Source organism: Carcharodon carcharias, chromosome 14 (assembly GCF_017639515.1).
Source record: "Carcharodon carcharias isolate sCarCar2 chromosome 14, sCarCar2.pri, whole genome shotgun sequence".
NCBI classification, from domain to species: Eukaryota; Metazoa; Chordata; class Chondrichthyes; order Lamniformes; family Lamnidae; genus Carcharodon; species Carcharodon carcharias.
In genome coordinates, this window is record NC_054480.1 from 32,038,748 (window position 1) to 32,064,291 (window position 25,544).

Genomic DNA, 25,544 nt, shown 5'->3' on the forward strand with positions numbered 1-25,544 from the left:
GATCTCCTTTTTTTTAAAAGGGGGGATTTTTACGGAGGTGTAAAGATTCTGTACTCTCCAACCCCCCCCCCCCCCCTTCTCCTTTCTACATGGCGAACAAAGCGATCGATTGGGAGAGCAGCGGGGATCGCGACATGTACGGTCACTTTCAGGACTGGTGTCTGAGGACCTACGGGGATTCGGGCAAAACAAAGACGGTCACTCGGAAAAAATACGACCGGATTGTGCAGCTCCTGAGCGGAGTCGAGCTCAGCACGGTCGATAATGCCAAATTCAAATTTTGGGTGAAATCGAAGGGATTCCAGCTGGGGATGGGCGATCAGAAAAAGGGTGCAGCCGGAAAACCAGCGGTATACGTACCAGTAAAAACAACGGTTAGTCTCCAGAGTGGGAAATTTATTTATTTATATCTGATCAATCAATGTTTTGTCTGTCTTAAAGTCTGGATAGTTACTGTGCTGTGTAATATTTTAGGCGGCCCTCTCTCTGGCTGTCACGTACTGATTTGCATGACTGCTTAGTGTTGAACACCTGGCCACTGTCTCCATGTAAAATAAGGTAAATAAATAGTCCTTCCAAATGTTGGAGCCCTGCATCTAAACTCTAAAAAAACATTGCTAGATATCCAGGTCTTTTCAGAGGAAAACCGATACAGCCGTAAGGAACTCTTCCAAATAAATACGAAATCTATAGTTCTACATGCTCATTGAACTGAAAAATGGTATTGCAAGTTTGCATGAGTTTCCAAATTGCGTCCTAGCCAGTATAGCACAGCATCTATTTATAGGAGGGGTGAAGTCAGCGATTCGCCTGTTTCATATTTTTGGAAGGTTAATGGGCTGTAGAACTGGGAATTTGTCCGGGATACAAAAAAAATTTGAAGAGCACAGTGGCGATAGGTCGATGTACCGGAATACCATTCTGCAGTGATGTGCTGTCATGATGCCCCCTGGCATACATCAACTGTTTCCTGCTCCCTCTACCCATCAGTCTCCGTGTTTCACTCTCTCTCTCTCCTGATCTATTTCTGTAGCTTTTAAAAAATATATAAATTGTGCTTACGTTTATTTTTCTTATGTGTTACCATCAACTGTCTCTGCCCCATCATCTTTATTTTTATCCAGTGCCATCTTAAATGGTATGGATTCTGTGACCAGTCTCAACCTCCCTGTCTGACACACTCCTGTTAGTCAGGTCTTCCGTTTTCTTATTTGGAAGAACAGGGGATCCTTTTGCTTTATGTAAAACGAATGGCAGTTTCAGGAGCGGAACACGATCCATTGGACGATTTAAAAGTCAATCCTACGGATCTAGAGGTGCCCAACCTAGGTTGTTAGTTTCCCTTCTTTTTTCGTCGCTTCGCCGTGTTTTCCTTATCCCCACCCCCCTCCCATTTGTTCAGCGCTTCTCGCTGCCTGCGGTAGTCACTAATTAGCCTGCATTAGCACTCTCCTGGCCAGGTAAATTGCACTTGGATGAGCAGTGCAAAGCACCAGCTCTCCTGTTCATTATAATTAGCTAAATGAGCCAGTCCTTGGAGAGCAGAGCAGCGGAAACCACAAGTGGAAAACAGAAAGACGCCTGGGACTGAAATGAATTAATAGGGGAAATTGGGAACCAATCTCAAAGGGATGTTTTTTGAATAGGTATTTGTGTGAATATGTAGAGAGATTATTGACACAAATAGTAAATTAATGTAGGGTAGATCATTTAGCGCGAACCTTTTGGCTCTTCCAAGAGTAGTCACGAAATAGGTAAAATATAGACAGTATGGAAGTCAGGTTGTGGTACATTGGATGTACTTCGTTGCCAGGCAACAAGCTCTGCGTCCCAGCTCCTAATTCTGTGCGGGAGGCCAAGTGGGTATTGACAATAATATTCTGCACTTCATTTCTGTTAGAAGACACTCACTTAAGTGTTATTTCCGCTGCAAGTATATCCATTCTTTTTGAAACTAGATTTTATGCACCGGTTTAAAATTAAATATTGACAGTAGAATTGAGTCATGCGTGCAGTATGCTGGTGTGTTTGCTCTTTGACAGATTTTATTGTGTCTTTGCTGTTGACTACTTAAACGGACCAATTCACTTTGGTTGATGGAAGTCAACTAAATTTCTGGGAATCTTTGTGCAATTTATAAATTAGATTAATAATTTATACGCTTGAAGACTGTTACAATTCTGTTTCCAAGCTGGTAGGTAGGTTTGCTTTATTGCATTGAGTTCTTTTTTTTGAGGTAAATAATGTTGAAGGGGATAGCTTTGACATGTGATCCAATTTGCCAGGTGGATAAAAAATTGTGTTTGTGAAGGGTAGAGACAGAAGGGAGGTAGTAACATCCCGCAGTACTGAAGTCACTGAATATGATTTTATGTGTAAACATCAACTCAAATCCAGGAGTTTAATTAAGAGGACACTAGCCCGATAAGTTAAATGAAACGCTTTCCTACAACCATACAGAATGGGCGGGGCCATCAGTTTACTGTGGCTGAATAAATCATGTTCCGCTTTTATTATGTAGGATTCTGTGATTTTTTTTATTGTCTTGGGGGTCTCATTAATTTATAATGACTGGAAAAGTCAAATTTCATTTTTATTTTCTGGAATTCAGAGTTTTATGTGTTTTAGAGGTGTTATTTCGTGATACCCTCCATTTGTAATTAGGCCCATTGGTTAACTGCAACCAAATTAGTCCAATTCAGTTAGTAAACGGTTCGACTTCTTCATTTCCATCTATTTACTATGAGAAATGGAAATCAGTGGCCTTGACCATGCCAAATAACAACTCAACTTGTTATTTAGCCATACCTGAACAATAACTTTGTTTCAACACAAATTCTGTATTATTTAGTACTACATTTAGACATTTTACTACATCTATATCATGATTAAATATATAGAAATACATTTCAGATCACAGTGTATCCCTTTTATTTATGCAGTGATTCACATCTCTTTGATTATGTAATGCATGTCTGCCTTTTCAGTTTGATTCAATATGTAAAGATAATAGCGATTTTGCACTAAAATGTATCGCAACATACCATCTCGATCTATATACAAATTTGTTCAAAATACATCGACGGAATTTTTAATATAGACAAAAAACATATTCGTACACCTCTTTTGAATACCTGACGCGCCACACACAAAAAATCGAACTATAGCTCGGAGCAGCCCTTTGCACAGCTCCACAGTAAATGTGGGATTAGAGCTCGCCTGCCAGGATCCTACTTCTCATCTAGACACTGGCGTTACCATAGAGACACTCATTACCTGTCTGCTTGGCAGAGTGGACCCAGGCACTCGGCTCCAGTCGCCTTTTCAGGAATTAACTTTAATGGGAGACCTACCATCCCCAGCTCACGGTCATTTTTTTTTTTACACACAGTGCTTTATTTACGGCTATGCTCAGGACTAAAGGCCCAAAGTGAAGTTAATTAAACAAAAGTGAAGGAGTAAGGGGCACCTAAATCCAGCAGCGGGCAAGGTCGGCTGGCCAAAAGTACGTCAAGCCCTGATAGATGATACCCCTGATGGCCACCAAAAAATAAATAAATTTGTTTTATAAATAATCTGGCGGAGTGACAGGACAAGCAGACTAAAACAACAAGCCAACATTGGTCTGTTTATAGCGGGCGGTGAAGTACTTTGGGGTGGGGGGGATAAAAGTAAATAGAAGTAAATAAAAATAAACGATCTTTGCTGGGTAATGATGTTCAAAGCATGATTACAAAGCAAAGGAAACCATGAAGCACACAGAAGACACTGTATTTCCAAAACAGTTTGAATGAAAATTGAAATTATAATTGTATTATTTTAAAACTCACACTTATAAAAAAGCCAATTATATTCCTCACGGTCCCCATTGAGGGCAGCTGCTCTTCCATGATGAAAAATTTCATTTTCGTCAATTATGTAATATTAATGGTCCAGACAGCACCTGGGCCGAAATAGACAAAAGAACATTGAAAACTAAATCAGAAAAAGCTCATAAAAATACTCAGCCTTGTCAGGCAACAACCGAGGCAAACCAACAAAAGACAGGCAACATTTCAGGTCTGAGACCCTCTCTCAAAACCTGTATTTCCCGCCTTTTACTGAGTTCTGGGCTTGCATACACTGCTCTGCAAAGCCCATTAAATAATTCAAGGACAGAAATAATACTGTTGGAATGAAATAACAAACTCCACGGCTGGCAGAAGTGCGAAATTGAAAAACACGGGGAAAGAGAAAACGCCATGGGCCCATTAAATTCACGCCCAAATTGCATTCAAATCCTTCGGAACTCTTCCTGGTGCTCCCTAGCCCCGCAATTCGTTCTGAAATTAATGCCTCCATTCCCAATAGCAGCAAGGTTAAAAACGAACGTACGAAACATATTATCTTAAATATTACAAAACATAAAAGCAGGCGTTAAATCTTTGTGATAAAACAGAAAAAAAAAAGCTGCATATACTCAGCAGCTCTGGTGGCATCTGTGGCGGGGGAAACAAAAAGTTCACATTTCAGATCTGTGACCTTTCATCAGAACTGAGAAAAATCAGAGATGTAATAGGCTTTGAGCAAGTGACAGAGGAGAGGATGGGAAGAAGAACTAAAGGAAAGGTACAGGGTGGAGGGCAGGAGAGTTAAAATGATTGAAGGTATTAGGTGCAAAGTCAAAGGGAGTGATAACAGTTCAAATAAAGAAATAAAAGGTAAGTCTTTCAAAAGTGTGAATGGCAGGATAGCTGTCCTCTGAACACAAGGTAAATAAATTAAGAAAGAAAGAAGAGAAAAACTAATCAAAAAAAAAAGGAACACAATAGGAGTAGGGATTATGATCCAAATTGTTGAACACAATGTTGAGTCCCGGACGCTGTAAAGGGTCCAGTCGAAAGGTGGTGTGATGTTCCTCAAGCTTGAGTTGAGCTTCATTGGAACACTGTTACAGGTCAAGGACAGAAAGATCAGAGCAGGAGAAAGGTAGAGAATTAATTTTCTTAATTTCTGTCCTTGGCCTGCCAAAGAGTTCCACTAAAGGTCTACACAAGCTTGAGGAAAAGCACTTCATCTTTCAACTGGGCACTTTCCAGCCTTCGGGACTCAACACTGACTCAACTGAATTGACTCAACAATTTTAGATCATAACCTCAGCCTCAACTTTGTTTGTGTTTTTTTTTTCTTGCTGGTTTAGTTTTTCACTTGTTCCTTTCTTAATTCTTTTACTTTGTGTTAGATGGATGCTGTCCTGCTATTCATGCCTCCTCTAGGCACAACATTTGTTTCTTCGCTTGTCCCATTTCCACTCTCTTTGGTTTTGCACCATGAAACCTTTTGCCATTTAATGTCTCCTACCCGCTACCCTATCACAGACCTTCCCTTCTGTGCTTCTTCCCACCCTCCCATGACACTTGCTCAAAACATATTGCATCTAATTTTTCTCAGTTCAAATGAAAGGTCACAGACCTGATCTCACTCCACAGATTCTGCCAGACCTGCTGAGTATTACCAACATTTTTTTAATTTCAGATTTCCAGCAACCACAGTATTTTGCTTTTATTTTAAATGCTGGTCCCTTATTTAAGGAAAATGTGTCATCCTGGAAAAAATATGGTACTCTTTGTCCCTGTTTTTGCAGACATTTTAACCCATTCAAAGTATATGGTTGGTGTCTGTGTCAAAGAGTGGAGAAAAGAATCTCATAAGATTGTGTTAAACATTTGTCCGCTAATACCAACAGAAGTTTCCATCTTCCAGAACCCTCCTTTTCTAAATTACAATGCAATAATGCTGTTTCATTTGCATTATTTTAATTTAAAATGTTGTATAACTGTTCTTCTGGATCAGCACAGTAAACAAGGAACATTAGCTAACTTATATAACATTGTGGGTCAGACATCAGCTTTGCAGTGATTTGTGGTATTTCTGTGTCATGTATTATTTAGGAATTCAGTTGAACTGCCTCTTTTGATATGATGCAAAGTTTTTGAGTGCATCGGAACAAACTGAACAAAGGAAGAAAAAGTAGAGTTGAGACAGAAATAAATAAGTTCCCTTGGAAAGCTGTGAGCTGAAATGATGGGTCTAGCATACCATGAATCAGATCCTATCCTGATTCCCAAACATGCTTTCTAAGACACCATCCTACAGTGGTTGGACTTTACAATTGGCACAGTGTAGCTCCAGATCAATGCCCAGATGGTTCACTGGATTTCATGGAGACTTTAAAAACACTGAAAAATAAATTCATACTAGTAGAACCAATAAATCCTTGGTTGTTTATTGCTGGTCTGTCAACTGCATGTCACGCACCTCAGACGCAGACCATAGTTATAATATGATGGTAATCATTGCAAAATCAACTTTTCATGATTTATAGACAAAGTTTCCAGATATTCATCTGGGCCATCTTGCAGAATGGATGTGTAACTGGCAAATGAGCTTCAATATAGATAAGTGTGAGGTGGCATATTTTGGTAGGAAGAATAAGGTGATCACATATTCCTTGGAATATAAGTGTCTAAATAGGGTAGCGGAGCAGAGAGAACATGGCACAAATAACTAAAAGTAGCTGCAAGGGTTTGTAAGGCCATTTAAAAAAACACAAATCACTGGGGTTCATTTCTAGGGGGATAGAAATGAAAAACAAAGAAGTCGTAAATTTATATAGCACCTTGGTTAGACTACACTTGGATTACTGTGAACTGTTCTGGTCTCAATATTATAAAATAGGAAAAAAGAGGCCCTGGGATGGTACAAAAAAAAGATTTACTAGATACCAGAACTCAGACCTATCAGTACACCACCACCTTTTCAAGGGCAATTAGGAATGGGCAATAAATGCTGGCCTAGCCAATGACACTCACAGCCCATGAACAAATTTAAAAAAAGGAAAGACTGAACAGGCTTGGGCTATTTTCTCTCAAAGAAAAGAAGTGTCCTGATGGAGATCTTTAAGATTTGAAAGAGATTGATAGGGTAGAAGTGGAGAAGATGCTTCCACTTGCAGGGATGATCAGAACTAGGGTCTATGGATATAAGTTACATATAAGGTACAAGTATATCCAATAGGGAATTCAAAAGAAACTTCTTTACCCAGATATTGGCGAGAACATGGAACTTGCTATGCCAAGGGGTAAGTGAATCAACTAGTAGAACTGTCTTTAAAGGGATGTTGGATAAGCATATGAGGGCGCAAGGAACAGAAGGATAGGTTTGGTGAAGAAAGGTGGGTCGATGCTCAGTGGAACGTAAACACCTGCATGGTTCTGTTGAGTTGAATTGCTTTGCTTATGTGCTGTAAATACTATGTACTAGTATCTAAATATTATGTAATAGTATGTAATCTTTACATTTCTGAGGAGATGGAACAGTTAGCTCTTTATTAGCTTTAGGAATTTCCGTGGCATTTGGACCATGGTTGGTAAGGCTCTATGTATATGTAAAATTTTTAAGTGTGAATAAGTAAAGTTTTGCTTTGCCTGAACAAGGCATAATATGTAGACCACCATAGCTTGATGCTGAGCTCAAATTACTCACCAGAAAATATGAATAGCCTTTAAGTTCACTCTCATTTGGCAGATAAATTATTTTTCATTATATTTTCACTGTTATTAATCATTCAAACCAAATGCCAGCCACAGCTTTTATTTGGCATTTATCAAATTGTTGACTCATACTTGCTGCAGAATCAATGCTAACCATGTTATAGTTTCTGGTTAATATATTTGCACATTTAAAACAGTAGTTTGGTACAACATGGGCCAATTCAGTTATTACTTAGGGAGTAATTGTTCAGTCATAAGTGTGTCCTCTGAAAGAAGGTAAGGAGCACAGGCACTTCCCTAGAGAGGAAGGAAAATCACAGGTCAGAACATTCTGTATTGCTCTGGCAGATAGCATGGACAATGCTTTAAAAGCAGAAAAAAAGGGGACGCGACTAACAGTGTCTTTTTCATGTTCATTGTTAGGGAGTGATTTGTGAGACAAGGGGAATCTTAAGAAAGAAGGAAAATAATGTAGTACGGAGCATGGGTCTGATAAATGTTTGCTCAATCAATAAAAATATAACCAATTTTTAAGGGACCTCAAACATAAGTTAGGAGTGTCATATTTACAGTGATAACTTCTATCTTTATCACAGGGACCAGCCACAATTGTCAGATTGTCAAATTGGCACTGCATGCACAACATATCCTGAGGCAAGGACGGGCTAAAATTGCCTATTTTCCTTTTGGCGTATTATCAAGCATTTAAAAAATGGGTTTGAATTATTTGAATTACCAGACGGTTCCAAAACTCCCTGGCTGCATGAAATAGCTGACATCTGGCAATGTGTACGAAATATCACAGTGGAGGATCTATGAATTTGTACACTGTTAAAGCATGCCAAAATCTCAGTGTAGTGCAAGTGAGGTCATTGCTGCTGACTGTGTGGGATGTGTGAGGGACCAGGAAAAGAAGAGAATAGCCTAGAATTCACGGCCAAAATTATGGCAAATTTAATGCCCATGCCTTTGTTACAGAATCACAGAATGTTACAGCACAGAAGGAGGCACCAATGCATAAATCGTTCAGCAAACTGTGACAAGGATTCAATGGCCTGTGAATGGCGAATCACCATGGGTTGCTGGATGAGTTGCACTGCTTCCGCTCAAGAATGGCAGCTCACCCTCAACCTTACCAGAGTTTCAAATATTCCTGCATTTGCACATTATTTGCCAATTAAACTTGGCACCGAAAGTTAGGACTATTACTTAAACAGCATAAGTACTTTATTAATGATGAGACTCATATTCCTACAATCCCTCTCAACTACTTCAGCCCAGAAAAGGATCAGTTGAAATCATGGATTCTCATTCACACAGATAGTAAATTATTGTTACAGATTTTTAAAAATGTAAAATGTAACTTTTTTCCTTTCCGTTCTGGTGAACAGAGAAGACCTCACTGAAGGTCAATTGAGGCTTATGGATAGAGAAATCTGGTACATCACCATGCCAAAGTTGGTTTAACTAAAGACTGCATTGGATACTTGAATCCTTCTAGGTTTCTGAGTACTTCTGTCTCTAATCAAATATTTCTTTCTCTCTCCCTCTACTTACCTTTCTTACCTGATTTTCACTCTGTTTCCTTTCCCATCATTATTCTGTTTCTTTCTCAATCGTTAAATCTCATTAGTCAATTGTCCCATTGTTCCCAAATGTCTCATTATCAGCTAACTTGCAGGACAAAACATTTTCAAGCTGAAGGGTGAGAGAAAAAGTCTAAAGGATGGAGCATGCCACAAAATGGCCATGCTCCAGTAAAACTTTGGCCATTTTTAAAAAGAGATAAAAGGAGAACTTAGGGAAGGTGGTGAGATGTATGAATCAGTCACCTCATTCTGATAGCTAAGAAAAAACAATAATGTATTCTAGTGATAAAAGCCTATAGCTTTTTAAAATCATATACACTTAATTGTTTAAAGTTATACTTGTTCAATGTGTGAATGCATCACAATTAACATTTATAAATATTATTTTCAGAGCTACAAATATTAAATTGCATTGTGCAATTGGCTGCATGACACTGAGATACTAACTTTAGGTATTTCACAGCTTTGTATTCCTATTTTATAATCTTAAATCTATGGATAAAAACAAACAATTAAACCTTAAATTATTACATCAGTACATCTTTACCAACATCATTTTAGAATGACCGTCATTCCTCTGACAGATATAACAGACAACAGTTCTAACCTTTGCAAATATCTAGTTCATAACTCATATATTTTAGGATATAAGTTTGAGTTTTAGGAATTAAAGTTTTAATTGTAGATAAATGGATGGGGGGGGGGGTGCGTTGGTGGGGGGGAGGGTGGGGGGGGGGGTGGGGGGCATCTGATTGAGAAACTGTGATTAGCAACACTGAAGTAAATGCAATTCAAACAAGCTTGGAGTTAATTTACAGTTAAGAGCTAAACTATGTTTACCTTGCAAGGTTGGAACGGAAGTGTAAACACCAAACAATATATGACCCATTTCTGAACCACTTGGTAGAACGAGGGTGTCTATCGTTACCTCAATAAAAGATACTAAAAACCACCAATCTGGAAAAGAGAGTCATAAAACTCCATTTGAGATATAAATTGTTCATGTGGTTTCCTAGAATCAAGGAAAGTTCTAGAATTAAAATTTGTCATTTTCACCTAGGAACAGGCCATGTGTGTCATCATGCCATAGAGATAGTGATTCAACCTCAGTCAGAAGGTTCTTTTGTTTGATTTATTCGTGTGTGTTTGCTGGCTGAAGTTTGGGAACTGACAGAGGCAGTTGTAGCTGTGCTTTGGTGATGACTGCATCTCACCAGATTGAGAGAGCCAACAGGAGCTGATAATCTGCATCTCAACCAGAGGAAATACTCTGCATGGAATATTAGTGAGCTATATCTCAGTTTGCGTTTAGCGAGGAAAAGGCAGCTGCAAGATTTGCTCAAGCTTGCAGCTAGGGGAAGAAATCTACAGTGGTCCTCACAAGCCTTGGGGCAGAAAGCAGTCAGCAGATTTAGCTTGGGAAGCTGTGGGAAGGCAGTTGGTTATCAGTCGGCAACCTGAACAAGGTGCTGAGGCATCCACAGTCATGAGGTTGGTAAAGGAAAAGGTGAAGGGTCACGTAGCCAAAAGCTCATGTAAGGACTCCCATAGAGTCTTACCTCATAGGAATAGCTGGAATGCTAAGGCAAAGTAAATTCTGGAGGGTTGTGGCATACCTTTTGATTTGGTCCCAGGAAAGGTGAATGAATCTCCAAAATTTTGTCAGATAAGTGAACTCTTTGGCTGGGGAGGATGCGGGGGTGGAAGTAAAAAGCAGAACTGAGTTTATGACGTAAGTCTTTGTAAACTATAGTGTTAAATTACTAATGCTTACTTTGTTTAATTCTTTCTTATATTCAATAAAGTTTGTTTTTGTTTAAAAATGTGAAATCTTGTGGCATAGTTCTGTCAGTTAATTGCTGAGTGTTTGGCGTTCTTCCCTAACAGGATCATAATATAATAGCATTTAAAAAGCATTTAATTGCTGTATTCCATTAAATCAGCTGAATAAAAAATCTACTAATTACTCATAAATACACTGGAAATAAACCAACTGAAAAACAAAATGTCACCAAACATGAAAAAAAATCAAATCATAGCAAATGGTCCATTTAAAAAAAGAATCATCTTGATTTAAAATTAAAACAAATGCTTTCAGTTAAAAAAAATACCTTTAAGCAATAATCAGTTATATATTACCATTATGGTCAATTTTAAATTAAATAAAATTTAAAATCAATGCAATAGGTTATTTTCAGGTCAGCGGTACCAGCTTCTCTCTCCAACTGTTTTCCAATATTGCCCATCCCTACAAGTTTTGTTCAGAAACACTTTCCTTCCAGTATATTTCCAGGTAGTAACTGAGAATTTTCCTCTCCAAGGTTGTAACTTGGTTCTCGGTCCTCAGGGAAGTAATAGCTGCTTTGAATAAGAAAAAAAAACTTCCAACTAGGTCCATCAAAGAAACAACAATATCCTTTTTTTTCACAACAGCATCCCATGCAAGGGAAGTAACAACATCAGCTTCTCTCCAAACCCTTTGCACTGGTAGGCACTTCCCTTCAGATCCCTCTTGGCGACAACAGCTTCACTTAATATTGATAGCAGAGGTTTCCATTCAGGCCACTTTTTCCCAAGTCCTTTAAATAGGGGCAGTTTTCCTCCAAATACATTTCTACCATCCTACTTCCAGACAAACCTGTGTTTTGTCTATTTCATTTAAAGAAATTCTGCTGTTTTCAAACTATTTGGATTGATCAATTGATTTAAATTGATAATGGGACATCTGTCTACATTATAGAAGTATCTAGTAATATGAGCACGCTAATTGTGGTCTGGATATTTGCTAATTTGGTTTGGACCGCAGCAGACACAAAAGTAATTTCCTGCTATTTGTGTTGTATGAATTTTGTTCAAAAAAAGAAATACTTGCATTGCATTTATGCAATGCCTGCTGCAACCGAAGGTCATAAAGTGCTTTACAACCAATAATGTACATTTTGAAGCGTAGTCACTGTTGCCATGTAGGAAATATGGCAGCCAATTTGTACACAGCAAGATACCTCAAACATCAATATGATAATGACCAGATCATGTTTCTGTGATAATGATTGAGGGATAAATGTTAGCCAGAACATCAAGGAAAACTCCCCTGCTTTTCTTTGAAATGGTGCCATGGGATCTTTTACATCCACCTGTGAGGGTAGATGGGGCCTGAGTTTAAAGGCTCATCTGAGAGATGGCACCTCTAACAGTGTAATATTACCTTGGTACTGCACTGGAATTTCAACTTTGATTTGTGATCAGAATCTTCTGATTCAGAGGCAGGGGTATACAAGTGGAGGGCATTGATGGATTAAGTACCTTAAGCACATATAAAGGGTGATTTCTGGGACATCGGGTGTTGACTAGAAAGGAGGCAAACATTTATAATGTTACATCCTGTAAATAAGTCTAGTGTTAAGTAAAAGATTGGTGTCTGGTTTCCGACTTCACCATTGGACTTCAGAATGAATTAAAAAGGTAGCAAAGGATGGTTGCCTAAGGATGAAGATTGGAAACTAAGATTTTTTTTTCAGGTAGAAAATTGTAATTTGAGTTACTTTTATGAAGAATGTCTGAAAGCAAGTATGAAGTGTCAGGATATGGTTACCCACTGATGATCTCTGAATTTGAACCTTATGACCAGTGGAAAAATGAAGTTGATATGCGGACACAGGTTATGTCTTTACTGAAGAGAAAACAAGGTACTGTATGGTCTTAGCATTGTGGCTTCCTAATAAATGTAAAATCAGAAGCAAAGTATTTTGTGAGCTGGATGCCTGTCAGTTGGATACTGAGGAAGGTTTGGCTCTTCTACTAATTTTCATGGATGAAATGTATAAGAAAGATGATCGATTAGATGTCTATGAGACATGGTCAGACTTTGATAGATTTCGAAAGACAGAGGAATATATCCTGGACTTTAACAGACTGTATAAAAGATTGCTTATTCAGTGCTCGCATTTGAATTGCTGCATTGTGCGAAAATGTCACATATGGATAGGCTCCTGGTCTTAACTCACGTTCAGTTCTCAGAAAAATACATCCTTTGGGATCAAATGTCTACTGCTTTAAAAAATGCCTGGGAAAGCAGTCACTTCCAGCAGCTTCAATGGCACAAATGGGTTTTCAAGCTTCTTTGCTGTGGTGATCAAATGTTTTTGTGTGGTTATGTCACATTTGAACTGGGGATTTTGTTCATGACAGACATATCCTTTATTCTCTCATGGGATGTGGGCGTCACTGGCAAGGCCAGCATTTGTTGCTCTTGAACTAAGTGGCTTGCTATGCCATTTCAGAGGGTAGTTAAGAGTCAATCACATTTCTGTGAGTCACATGCAGGCAAGACCAGGTAAGGATGTCAGATTGCCTTCTATAAAGAACATCAGTGAACGAGATGGGTTTTTACAACAATCAATGATAGTTTCATGGTCACTATTACAGAGGCAAAACTTTTAATTCCAGATCTATTGATTGAATTTAAATTCCACCATTTGTCATGGAGGGATTTGAACACCTACTCCCCGAGCACTAGCCTGGGCTTTTGGATTCCATTGCACCATCATCTCCACCTAGATCGCTAAGGATGTCTTTCAATCTATGTATCTCAGACAATACCTGTTTGTTTCAAATGTGCATGTGAGTGAATTTCAGGACAGTTAGATTGGAAACCTCCCCACCAGCAGCCCCTCCCCCCAACAAAGGATGTTGGCCCCTTCCCTTTTATATTGAAAGTGTATTTTCAAAGGATTATTGATTATTCTGACCTTTACTCATTCTATTTATGGGTTACAGTGTAATTTTAGTATTGTTGTTATGCAAGCAAATGTTACATCCATTTAAGCAAATCCAACTTCCGTAAATATCAATGAGATGATTGACCAATGAGCTGAGGGAGGAATGTTGGCCCGGACTCAAGAAGAATGCCTTGGTTTTCTTTAAGTAATGTCATATAATCTTTAATGTCCAACTTTACAGGCAGACAGGGTCTGGATTGTTGATTGCGCCTAAAGTGGAAACTCTATTCCAATATCTCTTTTCTTTCATTAAACTAATGTTGTATTTTATAATTTTATTCTCTTTTTATACAATTGTAGGTTGAAAGCTACATTATTTATCCAATTTTGCATTTTCTTTGTTTTGACTGCTGCATTTTTGCCATAGTTGCCAAATAATCTAAACCACCAAGATTGAAACTGACTGCAGGTTCCCAGAGTTTAGATTTTTCATTGCCCTGATTCTGTTCACAGACTGAACAATATTAAATATGTAGACCAATGTAAGAGCTATGTATTTTCCCTAACAAAAAATTTAGATTTTCATCATGCGTTGTGAATCTTATTTGAGAAATAAATTCTTCTTCAGTGTTTTTTTATCTTGTCCCCAATCACAATGACTGCCCACCACTGGCATTATCCTGTGGGGGAGCTGGTGCCTAGTGGTATGGCCACTGGCTGGTAATCCAGAGACAATTAAACAACTCACTGTAGGAGGAGCCTCCACAAATATCCCCATCCTCAATGATGTGGGAGCCCAGCACATCAGCGCAAAAGATAAGGCTGAAGCATTTGCAACAATCTTCAGCCAGAAGTGCCGAATGGATGATCCATCTCTGCTTCCTCCGGAGGTCCCCAGCATCACAGATTCCAGTTTTCAGCCAATTTGACTCACTCCACCTGATATCAAGAAATGGCTGAAAGCACTGGATACTGCAAAGGAAATGGGTCCTGACAATATTCCGGCAATAGTACTGAAGACTTGAGCTCCAGGACTTGCTGTGCCCCTAGCCAAGCTGTTCCAGTACAGCTACAACAGTGGCATCTACCCGGCTATGTGGAAAATTGCCCAGGTATGTCCAGTACACAAAAAGCAGGACAAATCCAACCCAGACAATTACTGCCCCATCAGCCTAGTCTCAGTCATCAGTAAAGTGATGGAAGGGGTCATCAATAGTACTATCAACAGCACTTGATAAGTGGTCAAGTGTCCACCATCCTCACTGATGCACAGTTTGGGTTCTGCCAGGGCCACTCAGCTTCTGTTGTCATTATAGCCTTGGTTCAAACATGGACAAAAGAGCTGAACACCAAAGATGAGGTGAAAGTGACTGCTGTTGACATCAAGGCATCATTTGACCATGTGTGGCATCAAGGAGCCCTAGCAAAACTGGAGTCAATGGAATTGCAGGAAGACTCTCCAAGTAATACCTAACATAAAGGAAGATGGTTGTGGTTGTCATCTCAATCCTAGGACATTACTGCAGGAGTTCCTCAGGGTAGTATTCTAGGCCCAACCATTATCAGCTGCTTCATCAATGACCTTCCTTCCATCATAAGGTCAGAAGTGGGAATATTCACTGATGATTGCACAATGTTCAGCATCATTCGCAATGCCTCAGACACTGAAGTAGCCCATGTCCAAATGCAGCAAGACCTGGACAATACCCAGGCTTGGGCTGACAAGTGGTAAGTAACATTCACAACACATAAGTGCCTGGCAGTGAACATCTCCAACAAGAAAGAATCTAACCATTGCCCCTTGACATTCAATGGCATTACCATCACTGAATCCCCCACTATCAACATCCTGGGGATGACTATTGACCAGAAACTAAACTAGACTAGCATATAAATACTGTGGTTACAAGCGCAGGTCACAGGCTAGGAATCCTGCGACAATTAGCTCACCTCCAGGTCACAGGCTAGGAATCCTGCGACAATTAGCTCACCTCCTGACTCCCCAAAGCCTATCCACCATCTACAAAACACAAGTCAGGAGTGTGAAGGAACACTCTCCACTTGCCTGGATGGGTGCAGCTCCAACAACACTCAAGAAACTTGACACCACCCAGGACAAAGCGTCCCGCTTGATTGGCGCCCCTTCCACAAACATTCACTCCCTGCACCACCGACGCACAGTAGCAGCAGTGTGTACCATCTACATGATGCACTGCAGAAACTCACCAAGGCTCCTTAGGCAGCACCTTCCAAACTCATGACTGCTACCATCTAGAAGGACAAGGGCAGCAGATACATGGAAACGCCACCACATGTAAGTTCCCCTCCAAGCCACACACCATACTGACTTTGAAATATATTCCCGTTCCTTCTCTGTTGCTGGGTCAAAATCCTGGAACTCCCTCCCATCAGCACTGTGGGTTTACCTACGCCACATGGGCAGCAGCGGTTCAAGAAGGCAGCACACCAGTTAGGGATGGACAATAAATGCTGGCCTAGCCAGCAACGCCCACATCCCGGAAATGAATAATAAAAAAAAATTACAAAGATTTACCCCTATGAAGGATTGACTGTGGTGTATAACAATTTAGCCTTTAATTATTCCTAGATAGTCTGTGCAACTTCCTACTGTGTATTTCAGCTCTTTATAAGAAGTATCTTGCATATTGTCTGTGAAAGAACATTCAATTTAAGAGATATTTATCAACAGAATTTTATAAGTAACTTCTAATCAGATTGTAATATGGAAATAACAAATAGAGAAAGGTCAAATAATCATCAATGAAGCCACGTAAGCAGATGGAAATGTGAAACATTTCAGTTACCATTGTTGGAGCCAACAAAATGAATATGCTATTTTCAAATACATTAATACATTTTTGGGGAATGATCCTATAATTACATAAAATTAAATGTGAGGTGATTGCTACTTTGAACATTGACTTATGCTAGAACAGTCATTGTCATTTTTTTTCATACTTTTGAGATAAGTTAATGGTTTACACTCAGTGGTACCTTTTAATTTGGTTTGAAGTATAACACAACTGGATATAGTTGCCCCCTCCGACTATATGGCTTGCACACAATTCAACAGCATATTGATAAAACATATTGTTGGAAAATAATGTGACCTTACATGGATGCTAGCATAAATCAAGGGTGAAGCATGAATTGACTCTTAAGTGAAGCGATGAGCCTGTGCCCTAAGGAGTCTCACTGTGCTTCATTACAGTGTCAGGTGTGGCATTTTGAGGCTTTTTAACATTTTTTCACAGATCAAATTTGGAAATAAGTGTTTCAAATTAAAGTTAATTCACAGTTTTAATATCCTCAGAGCCAAATGCTGCAGCTGCTGAGACAAAGGGAGATTGATATGTTAATAAGCCAGGCAGTACTGTAGATGTTATCCAAAAAGGGGGACAATCTGTAATTCATTGGCTCCTTTCCGACTCCCATCAGGCATTCATACCTATAGTTGGGAAGCAGCCCAGGAGGCATGTATACAACTGCATTGGGTCACCTTCTAAGAATCCAATCCTGGGGTCTGGGTGGGGGAGGGAGATAGCCAATCTAATTGACAGGTCTATCAGGCAACCATGGCTAGAGGGAAGTCGCAGGGACAGCCCTTCCTGTGAGGATGAGGACAAAGGGACATATGTCAGGAAGTGAGCCAATTTGAACAAAGACTGTGTGCGCAGCAGGGTTTGGTCTGAATTATACATTTAAGGTTCAAAGAAAAACTGACCAGAGAGAAAAATTCAAATATGAGCATTCTAACCACGTCGTACGTTTTGCTTGCTTTATGTTTCTTGCGTGTGAAGTGCTTTGGAAAAAAAGTTTGAAAGAGATCATTCTGGCAGCACGGTCCTGTCAAATCACGTGTATTTTATACAATAAACTAGCTTCTTAATTTTACATTAATCTCGAATCACCAGAATGTTTTATCAATTCTGCTTGCTGGAAGATTGGAGAATGGATATGTGCAAAAGACGTGGGTGGCAATTTTCATCATCTTTCCCGGCAGCAATGGGGCTGAACTTACCCCTCATTCTCGCTCAAGCTGTGCTTGTCACTGTTTTGTTTGGCACCATCAGAAGGACTGTTACATGTGGAATATGTAAATCAGATGTACATCGGACCCCAACAAGATTGAGGTACAAATGGAGGTGCGTACATTGTGCACATTCCACCCACTGGTCCTAGGCACAAAGCGGCCGAACCAGCGTTCCTTAAAGGAACCGCTGACTGCACCTTTGGAAGCATTTGCATGGAGTGCACCTCCTGGTCCCCAGGAAAACCTTCCCATCTGCTCGTTGTACCTCTATTAACCACCACCCCAGCGCCACCCCATTGCCTCCTCCCGCCCTTTTTTTAACTCCTCACATTCGCTCCCTTCGAATTGCAATCTGTGTCAGCGCTCACAGCTTATGTGCAAATAGAAAGGAGGCCCGACTGTTAAAATAATTTGAACCTTTTCATACGTCCCGTTGCCAGGGCTGATGCAACCCGCTAGGCATATTAGGCGGCTGCCCAGAGCGGCTAAATTTGCCGGGTGGGGGCGGTGGCGTGGTGGCAAAAACTGAACCATTCATGAAACTACACGAGTAAACGAACGGGCTTCAGCAGTGTGAATGTAAGGTTTAAGTCAACTGATCAACATCCACATAAAATGACATAAATGTAGATTTGCATGTACTTTGCAGTCTTTCCCTATATTTCACACATTTCTTTCTGTTTATGCATCAGTTTTATAAATTTGTACATGTACATGATTATTCCAAAATTGCCGAAGGTTCGTCAAGGCACCCAATGCTTTTGCACTGGCCCTGCCTGTTGCCCTGTTGATATCTGCGAAATATTATCTGCGATATTCAGTTCATGGGAATATGGATGCGTTGTTAGATGCCCAGTTACCTATGAATAGGTATTGGGCCATGCCAGTTAATTCTGGAGTGCTAGAGATGTACATTCTGTTCGCTGAGTGATCATTGCCACTGAACCCAAAACAGTATATAAAGTAGATGCAAATTTTATATAATTGTTTACAGAACTTACACCAGATTCAGATTGCATTCACATTGTGAGTGCCGTGTTAGTGTCAAGCAAACTGCTTAACGCTGATGCTGCAGTTGTAGTTTAACAGCTGCCTAAATAAAATATTTGATAGGCTCCTACAAATAAAAGATGACCAAATATTTAATAGTAATGTATTCAAACATATGAAAATTTCTGCTGGTCAGCTTAATTCTTGAAGAGAATTACTTAAGTATATACCGTCGTCATTAAACAAAACATTTGCACCATTAAAAGGAGGGCTGCAACTGCCCATTACCTAAGCAGAGTTTAATTTCATGCATCAGGATTAGGTGCATAAAGTTTCATGGGTAGAATGCACTCCCTGTGTACGAAGTCAAACTGACCTTTGAGCACACAGCTGTGATTACTTTATTGTCCTGGAGACAGGTGTCTAGTTTGTACACAAACAGCAAGACTGGCACAGATTACAAAACAGATTATGTGTGAAATCAAATAAAAATACTGCATTTTAAACTCCTGATATGAAACTGTCCCTGACAGAAAATAAATGTTTAACACTTGGAAGTATATAAAAATAAATACATTTCTACCTGACAACTCTAACTGGGCAGGAATTGATTTTGTTATCTTGTTTCAATATCTTATGCAAATGGTTTTAGTCAGTTGTAAGGGAGATGTCAGTATAATAATTAGTTTTGCGTGGCCTGTACTAAATGTTTTATATTTATCTATATTAGTCTGCACACACTTCCTGTCAGTTTTTAAAAGTAAAAATTCCTAAATTCACATTTATGATTGAAAGTGCCAAGGTAAATCAGTCATACTGTAATTCTAACCTCTTTCCAGTGGAGATGCTCCTGCACGAATTATTGGTGGAGGTTTTAATAACAGTGTAACATGTTTACATAGGTAGTTTCAGTTATAAATATGGACAGCAATTTCTAATGGAAATGTAAAAATACAGAATGTATGAATTTTAAAAAAGGACTGAATTACATAGAATCATACAATACAGAAGGAAGCCATTTGGCTATAATTGCCTGTGTTGACATTTTGAAAGATCTAGCCAATTAGCTTCATTTTCCTGCTTTTGTCCCGTAGGTCTGTAAATTTAGCTTTTTCAATTACATATCCAATTCTATGGTCTTTGTCATAAAAACAGAAAATGCTGGAAATAGACCTCAAATGTTAACTCTGTTTCTCTCACCACAGATGCTGCCAGACCTGCTGAGTATTTCCAACATTTTGTTTCAGCTTTCCAGCATCACAATATTTTGTTTTGATATTAGTCTCTTCTTTGTTTGGTTTATCCAATAACAGGATGTGGGCATCACTGGCAAGTCCAGCATTTATTGCCCATCCCTAATTGCCCTTGAAGATGCTGATGCACCACCTTCTTGAATTGCTGCAATCCTTTGTTGAAGATACTCCCATGGATGGGAGATCCAGGATTTTAACTCAATGATGATGAAAGGATGGCAATATACTTACAAGTCAGGGTGGCTTGTGACTTGGAGGTGAACTTGGAGGTGGTGGTGTTCCCATGTACCTGCTGCCCTTGTCCTCCTAGATTGTACAGGGTTTCAGAGGTGTTGTTGAAAAAGAGCCATGGCAATTTGCTGCAGAGTATCTTATAGATTGTATGCACTGCAGTCATGCTGCTGGTGGTGAAGGGAATGAATATTAGAAGTGGTGCATATCAAGCAGGATGCTTTGTCCTGGATGGTATTGAACTTCTTGAATTCAGTTGGAGCTGTACTCATTGAAGTAGAGAGTATTCCATCACATGTCTGACTTGTGCCTTTAGGTGGTGGAAAGGCTCTGTGGAGTCACACTGAAAAATACCAGCTTCTTACCTGCTTTTTCAGCCATGGCATTCATATTGCTGGTTTAATTAAGTTTCTGGTTAATGGTGACCCCAGGGTATTTATGGTGGGAGAATTCAATGATGGTAATGTCAATGAATGGTGGTGTTTAAGCTATCTCTTGTTGGAGATGGTCATTGCCTGGTGTGGCACAAATGTTACTTGCCACTTATTAGCCCAAGCCTGAATGTTGTCCAGACCTTGCTATATGCAAGCACAGACTGCTACAATATCTTAGAAGTTGCAAATTGAACTGAACTCTGAATCATCAGGAAACGTCCCCAGTTCTCATCTTATGATGGAGGGACAATCATTGATGAAACAGCTGAAGGTAGAACTTAGGATACTGTCCTAGGTGTTATACTCCAGAAAGCCAGCTGGTGAAGGGTAGACTGGAGCCAATCTTTTATATTCCTATGTTTATTTACAGAGTTCCACATTACAAGCATACACCTCCTAACTCAAGAGCCACTCTTTCAGTGTGTCTACTTATGGGGATTCAAGTGAATTACCAGTTCATACCCACCACCTGCATACAATTAAATACAATTAATATACAATTAACTGATTCCTTCTCTCTTTAAATAAAAATAGAGTTAATGTATACAACCAAATTTCAAAAGAAATTAAATCTAAAGCTCCATATCCTCTCCAAAACATCATATTGTGAGACACCACTCCTCTAGGACCCCTAACAATTTCTTTGCACATGCAATTCCTTTTGTAAAACAATCATAAGGTTAATGACTTGCATCCACCCACTTCATTTTCAGGATTTCTTTTTCTCTCCAGCAGTTATTTCAAGCTAGCAAGGTCAATCTGTAAACTTCACTCAATCACACATTTTGTAGAGTGTACATTACCCCACAATGAATGATTAACTACATAATATTAAATGGATAAACTATATTCGGTATGTTCATTATACATAATCTCTCTTATTTATTTGATAAATAGAATCCCAAATCCACCGCCCCCACAAGAGCCAGTGTTTCAGCAGCCAAAGTACTTTGAACAACCCTTTTTATTTTCTTAGCTTCTTGAGCTAAAGGCAAACACTTCCCATTTTCACCCATCAGGAATATTATGAAACAAGCTGCACTAGAATACTTATCAAGAAGATTAGCAAATGACGCATCACTAAAAAGAATAGATTCATGTTATTTTGGTCACCTAAGGATGAAAACCTAAGTATGCATTTCTCCAGATTTATTTTTTAATGTTTTATTTGCCCATAAAACATTCTTGAATTTAGGTTGTTTCATCATAGTACCTAATTCCAGCACATCAAAACTAGCATCTGATTTAGTCTGAGTGCTCAACCATTTCAACTGACCAATCAAGCTTCGCAATTGCTCTGGCTCTTTATATAAAACATCACCTCTCTGTGAGGACCTTGTATGATTAACCAGGAGGGAAGTAACAGTCTAAGTAGGAATAGGATTGGTGATTTAAAGTTATTCCAGACGTATTCTGCTTAACATTGAAACCAATATATTTAAAAGCCCCACAAGCTTGACTCCTAATTGTAAATTCAATTTGAATCTTATAAATAACACATTTCTCATATCGCAGTACCCTCCCTTAAGAAATCATCAACATGCATCATGAAGATGCCTGAAGGTTTTCCTTTGATACTAATAAAACATTGTGGTATCTGCCTTTTAGATGACGACGTCTGATTTTCAGCAAAACAGATCTCACCGACAAATGCCACAATCTGGAAGCATCATTCAGATCACAGAAGCATTTGTTTAATTTCCATAGTTTTCCTTCTGCATCTGCTGACTCTTCGGGTATTTTCAGAAATACTTCTCTGTGAAAAGCATTTTGCTGCAGAAATGCAGCTTTTATGATGATTGACCTACACTTCCAGGAACATGTGGCCAAAAGATTCAAGGTTATTTTTCCTGCTATGGGAAAGTCCACTTTAACATCTGAATTACCCAGTTGCTCTTTAAAACCTCTACAACTAGCTTCGTTTTAGTCTTAAGTCCTATTTGTAAGTTTTATTTTCAGTACAAATCCACCTATTTGAAAAGCTGATTTGCTCTTATCTGGAACGTCAGAATAATCTCCAAACTCTCCCCAACTATTTTAATTCCCTCTGCTTTGTCTCTCTATTTAGCCTACCCTCAAGTTATTGGCAGTCATGAAAACCTCATGATCATGAGGATTATGATTTTATTTACGTTCTGCGACTATTCTGTGGACTTATTTTATGGGTAATCTATTCAAGTTATGGCCTTAGTGCTTTTATGTCTGTCAGGACTACTACTACAAGATTGCACCACTGGAAGCTCTTTCTTCAATACAAGATTTTTTTCTAACACAAGTCAATTTGGACTCACTAACACTACTTGCACTGCACTTTTTTAGTAAATTCTAACATGTAAATGCCCATTCTTTCATCCCATTCTGCCAGTCCATGGACCTCGTTTCTCGGCCATCATCCTGTTCAATCAATATTTAAACTTACCAGTAGCTTTTCATGTACATCCTGCTATTCACTAGAATATATATGTTATCAGAGTTTCTACCCTAGGCAATAAGCCTTTGGATGTGATGGCTCTGTCCAGTGTGTCATGACCACTCACAATACCATTATCCGGCCCTTGATTTGCCATATTCTACTTCTCAGGATTTTCATCACCAAACACATGAGCACTTGAGGTACAAGGTGCTTCATTTACTTCTATAAGCTGCTCACAGTACAAGATTTTATAATTAATTCCAGTTGATCATGAGGAATGAGATGTAATAGTTTGATTGTCATGCTTGATAAGTGCTGTCTTACTATTACAACCAATTAACTTAACAGGGCCTTTCCATTCTCTATGACTCTCCCTTTTATACTACACCATATCCCCTCAATTAACCTCTGTCTGGGATGGTCTTATACAATGCCTCGGTGCTCTCCGAATCTTCTCTGAGACCTCAGTCTTGATGAAAGCCAGTCTGTCCGCATGTAAAATGTTCAAATGTGCAGAAAAACATGGAACTAAGCAGGAGGACCACCACACATCACAGAGGGTAATTTGGGATTTTGTCCATAGACTAATAAGGACAATACCCTCTAAACACCTGGAGTGATATTTTTGCATGAACTGCCCATGCCAGGGTGGTTGATTAGCTAAAATTTCATGCAGCATTTCCTTGATCACCACATGATTCTTTTCACAGAGTCTATTCATGATTTTCCTGTTTTCATTCATGTCTCTGTACTCACTATTGACAAATTCTCCTCCGTTATCAGTCAGAAACATTGCCTATGTCCAGTGCCTATAGATTTCTCCATGATCTTGTCTATAATAATACTTGTGTCAATATGACATGAAAAGAAATCCAAAACTGTATGTATCAAAACTTTATTTTTAAAATGGACTTTCTTCTGAACCAAAAAAAGGCTGCTACAAGTCACATGACAGCAGGATTGGCTCTTTGTTCTGGCAGCCACCAACAAGAGTTACAAGAACAAAATAATCCTCCTTTCATTATCATGGAATCTCCTGCCCAATTGTAAGGGCATTACAATCACAAAATCAGGGACTGGTAGATGGAAACTCGTTATATCTGCACAGCCGATACCAGACCCATCTCACACCTGGGACTGTCCAGGTCCATTTCAAAAGGGGACCATTGCGGGGACAATGGACGTCATTTGCACCTTGATAAGCTTACCCCTCTGGAAGAGTCAGGGGATCTGTCTAGCCAATGACATCACCCATAGGTCTGGAAACTCGGGCAAACCCTTTACAAACCATCTCCATGAGCATTGCTAAGATAAGCAGGGTGGCATAGATAATAAAGGCCCTCTACCTAGAATTGAAAGTATAAACGAGGGCGCAAGAGGTCCCCCTCATGCCCGAACAGATAACATCTGGTGACCGATAGGTTCTCATTGTAATAAAATTGGACATTCCAGACGTGAATGTTGGTGGTTGAAAAGGTAGTCTTTGGGTCTAATAGGGCTCCATTAGAGCAGTCCCCAGAAGGATGCATCAAGAGGTAGTGCAACAGGGCAGGTAGGGACCCACACTGCAGAAACTTGCCCCTCGGAGGGTATGGTCCTTTGTGTCGCCAAGCCGGACAAATTTCCAAAGAGCTTTTGGAATTTTGTTCTTTCAGGAATAGTGACCCTGTAACTGTCCCAGGATGTGAGCAGGATCACTGTACTGCTCCCGGATACAGAGGCCATTCAGCCCTTAATGTTGGAGGGAAACATAAGCCTACCCCCAAACCCACTCCCCCCTAAACCCCCCCCCCCCCAACCAACCATCGAGTCCTCCCTGAAAGCCAAGGCACTGATCAGTGGAGTGGGAGGAGGACACATGTCTGTTTCCCTCCATCGGGACCACCTGTGGTGTGATAGAGTCTCAGGTTCAGTAGGAATTGTCCCTGAATTGTCAGTAACAGGGACAGACTTCCTACTTAGATACAATTTGACTGGCAGTAAAATGGTAGCTGGCAAAGGAAAAGAGGCTGAGAAAGCTAGCAGGAATCTGTAGAAGTGAAAGGAACCACAAGAGATTTGGAAATCTTACGGGGGTTGGGTGGGAGGCTGGGGGATGGGGGGCGCGGTCGATGGTTGGAGTAGCTAAGACAAAGCTACCAGCATTTAAAAAAGCCAAAAAAAACCAACCAAATTCTGTCGGAGTGCAGGGAGCTGCAGAATGTTCAGAGGCCCTAATGGGTGAAATAGAACTTGTAACCATTGAGGTAGCTAAGAGAGAGCTGCTTGAATAATCAAGCCTGAAGTTAGGCCAGTCCAGGAAGGGCCAATAAAATTTAAAACAGACCTAA

General features: G+C 39.6%; 1 protein-coding gene across 2 annotated transcripts in view; it reads left to right on the forward strand.

The window, feature by feature from the left end:
- Positions 1-228: 228 nt before the first annotated feature.
- The window catches only part of nol4lb (nucleolar protein 4-like b), a 340,275-nt gene continuing 314,959 nt past the window's right edge, over positions 229-25,544 (forward strand). The window contains exon 1 of one of the 2 annotated variants that reach the window (XM_041205279.1): positions 229-374. In XM_041205279.1, the coding sequence (XP_041061213.1) occupies positions 312-374 (63 nt within the window). In that variant the 5' untranslated portion in view covers positions 229-311. The remainder of the gene's footprint in view (positions 375-25,544) is intronic. The other variant, XM_041205281.1, reaches the window with a different exon arrangement.